General features: G+C 46.6%; 1 protein-coding gene across 1 annotated transcript; it reads left to right on the top strand.

Moving 5' to 3' along the window:
* Window positions 1–986: 986 nt before the first annotated feature.
* On the top strand, window positions 987–2,589 carry LOC125514593. Its single transcript, XM_048679930.1, has one exon. It carries the CDS (start codon window positions 1,085–1,087, stop codon window positions 2,237–2,239), a length of 1,155 nt encoding a protein of 384 aa, XP_048535887.1. The 5' UTR covers window positions 987–1,084; the 3' UTR covers window positions 2,240–2,589.
* Window positions 2,590–9,555: the final 6,966 nt, after the last annotated feature.

Below are 9,555 nucleotides of genomic sequence, written 5' to 3'. Positions count from 1 at the left end.
ATATTTGGGGAGAGGATCAGGGCCTCTATAAATAGGACGAGCCACCACCATAGCTAAGGGAGAAAAAAAGGCAGCCAAAGGGTCAGATAGAGAGAGACCAGAACACACACAAATTCGCCAAGCACAAGAACACCTCAACCTCAGGAGGCTATTCTCCCCCCTGTACTGTTCATCCCCAGCCCGAGAGGCAATCCACCACCACACTGGAGTAGGGTATTACACCACAACGGTGGCCCGAACCAGTATAAACCTTGCGTCCTTTGTGTTGCGAGTTCGTCAAGTTAGTTCGTAAGATCTTAGCTGAGTTAGGACGCGGATTGGTAGGGGGAGATCTTCACGCGCACCACAGCGTTCGAACCTTAAGGGTTTTGTCGGAACCCGTGATCCGACACCTGCAAAACACATGGCAAGTGACATCTTTGGGTGTGGGAGAGGAGACAGGCGTGTGGGCGAACTGATAAATTCCCACAACATCAGCCCCTGTACGTGAGTGAAAACTGACATGTGGGCGAACTGCTAAACGCCCATACACCGACCCCTCCGTGTGGTGAAACGGACGTGTGGGCAACCGTGAATGCCCACACATCAATCCAGTCCTACACGGCACCACAAACATGTCAAGATTCGTGCACCCACAAACGGACGTGGATCCACGCGTGTGGACGAGATGCAAACGCCCACACGTGTGGGCGTTAGTATTTCCGATGGCTTATCGGTGGTGCCGATTCCGTCACTTTTAATTCCACTGACCATCGAAGCCCGATTCTTACCTTTTAAGAAACACGAAAGGCCCTCTGCTGCCAACAAGAAAAGGTATGAAGAGATTCGATCTCCTTGATGAATTCCCCTTGTAGGAGAACAACAACTTTTTTTTTGAGTGGTGGTAGGAGAGCAACAACTTGTAGGAATAAAGTGGTGTCATTTTAGGCCCAAGAGTGAACTGGACTAGAGTTTTCGTGTTCCCAATCGGGCCCAACAACTTGTAGGATTAAAGTAGTGTTGCTGCGAGGCCACGAGAGGTCAAAGACGGAGCGGCGGACTCTCCTGCAATACATACTCCGCCGCCGCCGCCGCCGCCGCTGCGATGCTTCTCTTCCACAAGCAACTGTTCTCGCTCCGTCTCCCAGCTTCACCCGTGATCTTCTCTCTCCGTCGGGCCCTCTTATCCACCTCGGCGGCCACCGACGCCCCGCCGGCCCCATTCGCCGTCGACAACTACCTCGTCACCACCTGCGGCCTCACACCGGAGCAAGCCCTCAAGGCCGCCAAGCACATCTCCCACTGTAAGTCCACCTCCAACGCCGACTCCGTCCTCGCCTACCTCGGCGGCCCCACCTTCCGCTTCTCCAAGGCCGACATCGCCCACGTCGTCGCCCGCGACCCGCGGATCCTCAACTGCAGCGTCGACAACACCCTCAAGGCCCGCGTCGCCACCTTTCGCGGCTATGGCCTCTCCGAGGACCACGTCCGGTCCTTCCTCCGCATGGCCCCTGGCGTCTTCCGCTCCATCAGCATCCAGGAGAAGCTCGGGTTCTGGTTGCACTTCCTGGGTTCGCCGGAGAAGTTCATCCGCATCCTCAAGCGCAACTACTACCTCCTCACGTCGGACCTCGAGCGTGTAGTCAAGCCCAACATCGCGGTGCTACTGGAGAGTGGGGTAAGTGCCGACGATATTGCCAAGATGTGCGTGCCAAACTCGAGATTGCTCACCAGCAGCCCCAAGACCGTGATGTCCATCCTGGAGCGTGCAGATAAGCTCGGCGTGCCTCGCGGTTCGCTTATGTTCAAGCAGGCAGTGACCACGACGACGGGCCTTGGGGCCGAGACGATGGCAGCCAAGCTCAAGCTCTTCGAGGAGATTCTTGGGTGGTCTGAGGCTGAGGTGACCAACGTGGTGAGGATAAACCCAACGCTGCTGAGGATCTCTGGGGAGAAGCTTCGCCGTGCTAAGGAGTTCCTGACCAAGGTGGTCGGTGTTGACACTAGGTACATCCTTACCAGGCCCTCAATCCTGATGTACAGCCTGAAGTGCCGACTGGTTCCTCGGCATTATGTGATGAAGGCGCTACAGGAGAAAGGATTGATTCAGAAAGATCAGAGCTTCTACACGATGATCACGCCTAGTGAGAAGACGTTTCAGCGCAGGCATATAGATGCTCATAGGCATGTTCTTCCAGGCCTTGCTGAAGCCTACGCAGCTGCTTGCCAAGGGAAACTGCCAACTGATGTTGCGGTATGAAGGATCCTGCTGTAGGTTCACATGTTTTGAATCTTCACTAACCATCTAAATGGCAGCAATGTTTCATTCTTATTACCACATTCGGATACTCCTGATGTGTACTCTGCAACTCGCTCTGCTAGCACCTGAATTCTGAAGATACTCCGCAATGTTTCATCATGGTTTAAGTGCATCATACATCGGTTACTAGAGTTGTGAGAAAGATTGTTGGCTCGTTGATTTTATTACTTGAACATGAAAAACTCAATGTTACAGGTTTATATATTCACCTAATCACCATTGCAGTTTTGCAGTCACTGCATGGGTGAGGGTGCGCTGTCCATCATACATAAATCTCAACCTTTTCCATTGTCGGCCTTTTGCTTCTGTGAACCAGGAATTTGTCTCTTAGCATTTTCTTCAGCTAGATCAGTTAGAATTTAATAAATGTAATCATTTTATGAGTACTGCATTACCTGCTACAGTAAATTGAGATGGAACAGATCATCCACCAAGTTCGGTTTGACAACCAATGTGAGTGCTGAATTTGATGCGTTTTGTTCGTTATGGTTGCTATGTTTTTGAGTTTTGACTTGTACTAAATCTTTGGGCTTATTTGAAACTCGGCTGCCTGAGAATTGACACTCTGACTATGTCGATGCTGATGGTGTGAGCTGAAGCTCCTCATAGGCCATAGCTGGTATGGTAAGTCGATAAGTTTCGCTGATCTGTTTACACATTTGAGATTGTTGCTTTGGAGTAGTCTGTCTTGGGAGAGTTTTCGCTGTAGTCGGCGTCGGCCACCGTGGTCAAGATGCTCCAGGAGGAAGGACTGATCCGCAAAGATCTGAGCTCCTGCACTGTGGGCTTGGTGGCCGGGGTTGATGGCAAATTGTGTTGATGCTGTTATATAACCACAACACAAGGGATGTTCTTCAGGGCGTGTGTACGGCTGCCTGGTGTGAAGGACGGGGAATCATGTTCTGTAATATCGCAGTGTTCTGAGTTTTTACTGATTTACAACTGTAATGGCATTTCACCCCGAATTCAGATACTCCCATGGCTTACCCTGAAACTCGCTTTGCCCGCATCCTGAATCCTGATTATTGCAATCGTCTCTAGTCAGTGCACTTTTGAGTATAACCTTTCAGGGCATATCCAACGCGGTGCCGCAAAACAGACTCCCTATCCGTCCGCGGATGAATGTATGACTTTTTTTTCCAGCTAGGAGAACAATTGTGTTCAAAAAAGCTAGAACAATTACTAGACCAATAAGGTTGAGTGAATGATGCATGACCTGTTGACGTATGTTGAGATGAACTACTAGATCATTGACTGAAACTAAACAAGGGCGGAATTTGGTACATTATGTTGATTGTTGTTCTGGTTCGACTAAAATTGTTTGGGCTGGTACTGAGAGCATTATTTTGCCCCCCATGCTCTATGATCCTGGAATAAAAAAAATCAAAAAGATATTCACAAGTTAAAAAATATTCTGTTTTTTCTATGTATCTGTAAAATGCTACTCCCTCTGTTCTGAAATACTTGTCGGGGAAATGGATAAAATTGAATGTATCTATAATTAAAATACGTCTAGGTTCATCCATTTCTCCGACAAGTATTTCGGGACGGAGGGAGTATTAAATAATATCAATAATAAGAATTTCTGGAGCCAAGACCTGCCGGAGAGGGGCACCTGGGTGGGCACAACCCACTAGGGCGTGCCCCCCTCTCCTGGCGCGCATAGGTGGGTTGTCCCCACCTGGTGGTTCCGCTGACCCTGAAACCAATGCTATAAAATCCTTTTTTTGGAGAAAAAATTATCGCGATCCACGATACGGAGCCGCCGCCACCTCCTGTTCTTCCTTGGGAGGCCAGATCTGGAGTCCTTTTGGGGCTCCGGAGAGGGGGATCTTCGTTCTTCGTCATCACCAACCCTTCTCCATCGCCAATTCCATGATGCTCCCCACCGGGAGTGAGTAATTCCTTCATAGGCTCACTGGTTGGTGAGGAGTTGGATGTGATTCATCATGTAGTCGAGTTAGTTTTGTTAGGGCTTGATCCCTAGTATTCACTATGTTCCTAGATTGATGTTGCTATGACTTTGCCATGCTTAATGCTTGTCACTTTGGGCCTGGGTGCCATGATTTCAGATATGAACTGTTTATGTTATCATCATTATATCCATGTTCTAGATACGATCTTGCAAGTTATAGTCACCTACTACGTGTTATGATCCGGTGACCCTGGAGTGACAATAACCGGGACTTCTTCCGGTGATTACCGTAGTTTGAGGAGTTCATGTATTCACTTTGTGTTAATGATTTGTTCCGGTTCTCTATTAAAAGGAGGCCTTAATATCCCTTAGTTTCCAATATGGACCCCGCTGCCACGGGAGGGTAGGACAAAAGATGTCATGCAAGTTCTTTTAATAAAGCACGTATGACTATTTATGGAATACATGCCTACATTATATCGATGAACTAGAGCTAGTGCCGAATCACCCTAGGTTATAACTGTCACATGATGAATATCAACCAACAAGTCACCGATCCAATGCCTACGAATTTATCTTATATTGTTTCTGCTAAGTTATTAGTGCTATCATCACTGTTACGCTTGATACAAAATTACTGCTATCATTGATACTGTTACTATTGCTGCTGTCACTACTATCAAAACTATCAAACTACTGTGCTACTGATTACTTGCTGCAGATAATTAATCTCCAGGTGTGGTTGAATTGACAACTCAGCTGCTAATACCTTCAAATATTCTTTGGCTCCCCTTGTGTCAAATCTATAAATTTGGGTTGAATACTCTACCCTTGAAAACTATTGCGACCCCCTATACACTACAAAAAAAAGACACATCCGTGACATTTTGGGCCGAATGAAATTTTTTTCTGTCATACATATGACACTTCTATGACGATAATTGTGACAAAACCCGGTATCATCATAGATGTGGTGGGCTCCTACTTCTATGACAAAAAATCATGACAGAAAATGGGCTTTTCGTCCTAGGCGGGCCGAAGATGCAGCTGCATGACATTCTTTGGGCCGTCCATGACGGAAAAAACCGTGGTAGAAGCGAGGGGGAGGAAAATTTCAGGGAGTTCCCGGTTACGGTGGGAGGTCGGGGGCCGAGCGATGCGCGTTTCTCTCATACACGTACGTGCGTGTGTGCGAGGCGTTGGCTCTAACTGAACCCGAGCGAGGCGTTGGGCTCTAACTGAACCCGAGCGATTGCACTACAGGCTACGTGTTACTGAACCTGAGAGATCGATCGATGGCTGTTAACTGAACCCGATCGAGCGATTCCTTCGCTACTACTGCTAACTGAAGCCGATCGATGCTGCCTCTGGATGAACAGTGAGCGTTGCGGGGGGGGGGGGGGGGGGGGGGGGGGGTTGGATGAACAGTTCCCGGTGGGGGTGGATGATGAAGGAAATATGCCCTAGAGGCAATAATAAAGTTATTATTTATTTCCTTATATCATGGTAAATGTTTATTATTCATGCTAGAATTGTATTAACTGGAAACATAATACATGTGTGAATACATAGACACACAGTATGTCACTAGTATGCCTCTACTTGACTAGCTCGTTGATCAAAGATGTTTATGTTTCCTAACCATAGACATGAGTTGTCATTTGATTAACAGGATCACATCATTAGGATAATGATGTGATTGACTTGACCCATTCCGTTAGCATAGCACTTGATCATTTAGTTTGTTGCTATTGCTTTCTTCATGACTTATACATGTTCCTATCACTATGAGATTATGCAACTCCCGTTTACCGGAGGAACACTTTGTGTGCTACCAAACGTCACAACGTAACTGGGTGATTATAAAGGTGCTCTACAGGTGTCTCCGAAGGTACTTGTTGGGTTGGCGTATTTCAAGATTAGGATTTGTCACTCCGATTGTCGGAGAGGTATCTCTGGGCCCTCTCGGTAATACACATCACTCAAGCCTTGCAAGCATTGCAACTAATAAGTTAGTTGCGGGATGATGTATTACGGGACGAGTAAAGAGACTTGCCGGTAACGAGATTGAACTAGGTATTGGAATACCGACGATCGAATCTCGGGCAAGTAACATACCGATGACAAAGGGAACAACATATGTTGTTATGCGGTTTGACCGATAAAGATCTTCATAGAATGAACCAATATGAGCATCTAGGTTCCGCTATTGGTTATTGACCGGAGACGTGTTTCGGTCATGTCTACATAGTTCTCGAACCTATAGGGTCCGCACGCTTAAAGTTCGGTGACGATCATAATTAGTTTTTTTTTGTGTTTTGATGTACCAAAGGTTGTTCGGAGTCCCGGATGTGATCACGGACATGACGAGGAGTCTCTAAATGGTCGAGACATAAAGATTGATATATTGGAAGCCTATATTTGGATATCGGAATCGTTCTAGGTGAAATCGGGATTTTACCGGAGTACCGGGGGGTTACCGGAACCCCCTGGGGGTTAATGGGCATACATGGGCCCTAAGGGAGAAGAGGAGGGCCGGCCAGGGCAGGCCGCGCGCCCCCTCCCCCCTAGTCCGAATAGGACAAGGAGGGGGGGTGGGGCGGCGCCCCCCTTTCCTCTTTCCCCCTTCCCCTTTCCTTCTCCAACAAGGCAAGAGGGGGGAGTCCTACTCCCGGTGGGAGTAGGACTCCTCCAGGCGCACCCCTAGGGGCCGGCCGCACCTCCCACCTCCCTCCTTTATATATGGGGGCAGGGGGCACCCCATGACACACAAGTTGATCTTCGTGATCGTTCCTTAGCCCTGTGCGGTGCCCCCTTCCACCATATTCCACCTCAGTCATATCGTAGTGGTGCTTAGGCGAAGCCCTGCGTCGGTAGAACATCATCACCGTCATCACGCCGTTGTGCTGACGAAACTCTCTCTCAACATTCGGCTGGATCGGAGCTCGAGGGACGTCACCGAGTTGAACGTGTGCAGAAATCGGAGGTGCCGTACGTTTGGTACTTGGATCGGTCGGATCGGGAAGACGTACAACTACTTCCTCTATGTTGTGTCAACGCTTCCGTTGCTGGTCTACAAGGGTACGTAGACAACACTCTCCCCTCTCGTTGCTATGCATCACCATGATCTTGCGTGTGCGTAGGATTTTTTTTTGAAATTACTACGTTCCCCAACAGTGGTATCAGAGCCAGGTTTTATGCGTTGATGTTATTTGCACGAGTAGAACACAAGTGAGTTGTGGGCGATATAAGTCATACTGCTTACCAGCATGTCATACTTTGGTTCGGCGATATTTTTGGATGAAGCGGCCCGGACCGACATTACGCGTACGCTTACGCGAGACTGGTTCTACCGACGTGGTTTGCACATAGGTGGCTGGCGGGTGTCAGTTTCTCCAACTTTAGTTGAACCGAGTGTGGCTACTCTCGGTCCTTGAGAAGGTTAAAACAACACCAACTTGACAAACTATCGTTGTGGTTTTGATGCGTAGGTAAGAACGGTTCTTGCTAAGCCCGTAGCAGCCACATAAAACTTGCAACAACAAAGTAGATGACGTCTAACTTGTTTTTGCAGGGCATGTTGTGATGTGATATGGTCAAGACGTGATGAGACATAAGTTGTTGTATAAGATGATCATGTTTTGTTGAAGTTATCGGCAACTGGCAGAAGCCTTATGGTTGTCTCTTTATTGCATAAGATGTAAGCGCCAAATAATTGCTTTATAATTATCGCTATGCGATAGCAATAGTTGCAAGAGCAATAGTTGGCGAGACGACCATGTGACGACACATTGATATAGATCAAGATGATGGAGATCATGGTGTCATGCCGGTGATGATGGAAATCATGATGATGTTTTGGAGATGGAGATCAAAGGCACAAGATGATGATGGCCATATCATGTCACATATCTTGATTGCATGTGATGTTTATCTTTTATGCATCTTATCTTGCTTTAATTGACAGTAGCATTATAAGATGATCTCTCACTAAATTTCAAGATAAAAGTGTTCTCCCTGAGTATGCACCGTTCACAAAGTTCGTCATGCCCAGACACCACGTGATGATCGGGTGTGATAAGCTCTACGTCCATCTACAACGGGTGCAAGCCAGTTTTGCACACGAAGAATACTCAGGTTAAACTTGACGAGCCTAGCATATGCAGATATGTCCTCGGAACACTGAGACTGAAAGGTCGAGCGTGAATCATATAGTAGATATGATCAACATAGTGATGTTCACCATTGAAAACTACTCCATTTCACGTGATGATCGGTTATGGTTTAGTTGATTTGGATCACGTGATCACTTAGAAGATTAGAGGAATGTCTTTCTAAGTGGGAGTTCTTAAGTAATATGATTAATTGAACTTAAATTTATCATGAACTTAGTCCTGGTAGTATTAGCATATCTATGTTATAAATCAATAGCTCGCGTTTAGCTCCCCTGTTTTATTTTTGATATGTTCCTAGAGAAAACTAAGTTGAAAGATGTTAGTAGCAATGATGCAGATTGGATCCGTGATCTGAGGTTTATCCTCATTGCTGCACAGAAAAATTATGTCCTTAATGCACCGCTAGGTGACAGACCTATTGCAGGAGCAGATGCAGACGTCATGAACGTTTGGCTAGCTCAATATGATGACTACTTGATAGTTTAGTGCACCATGCTTAACAGCTTAGAATCGGGACTTCAAAGACGTTTTGAATGTCATGGATCATATGGATGTTCCAGGAGTTGAAGTTAATATTTCAAGCAAATACCCGAGTTGAGAGATATGAAGTCTCCAACAAGTTCTATAGCTAAAAGATGGAGGAGAATAGCTGAAGCAGTGAGCATGTGTTCAGATTGTCTGGGTACTACAATCTCATGAATCAAGTGGGAGTTAATCTTGCAGATAAAATAGTGATTGATAGAATTTTCTAGTCACCATCACCAAGTTAGTATAACTTCGTGATGAACTATAGTATGCAAGGGATGATGAAAACGATTCCCGAGATTTTCATGATGATGAAATCGATGAAGGTAGAAATCAAGAAAGAGCATCAAGTGTTGATGATTAACAAGCCCACTAGTTTCAAGAAAAGGGCAAAGGGAAAGAAAGGGAACTTCAAGAAGAACGGCAAGCAAGTTGCTGCTCAAGTGAAGAAGCCCAAGTCTGGTCCTAAGCCTGAGACTAAGTGCTTCTACTGCAAAGGGACTGGTCACTAGAAGCGGAACTGCCCCAAGTATTTGGCGGATAAGAAGGATGGCAAAGTGAACAAAGGTATATTTGATATACAGATTATTGATGTGTATTTTACTAGTGTTCGTAGCAACCCCTCGGTATTTGATACTGGT

This window comes from Triticum urartu, chromosome 6 (genome assembly GCF_003073215.2).
Source record: "Triticum urartu cultivar G1812 chromosome 6, Tu2.1, whole genome shotgun sequence".
Classification (NCBI taxonomy): domain Eukaryota; kingdom Viridiplantae; phylum Streptophyta; class Magnoliopsida; order Poales; family Poaceae; genus Triticum; species Triticum urartu.
This window is presented reverse-complemented; position numbering and strand designations above follow the sequence as displayed.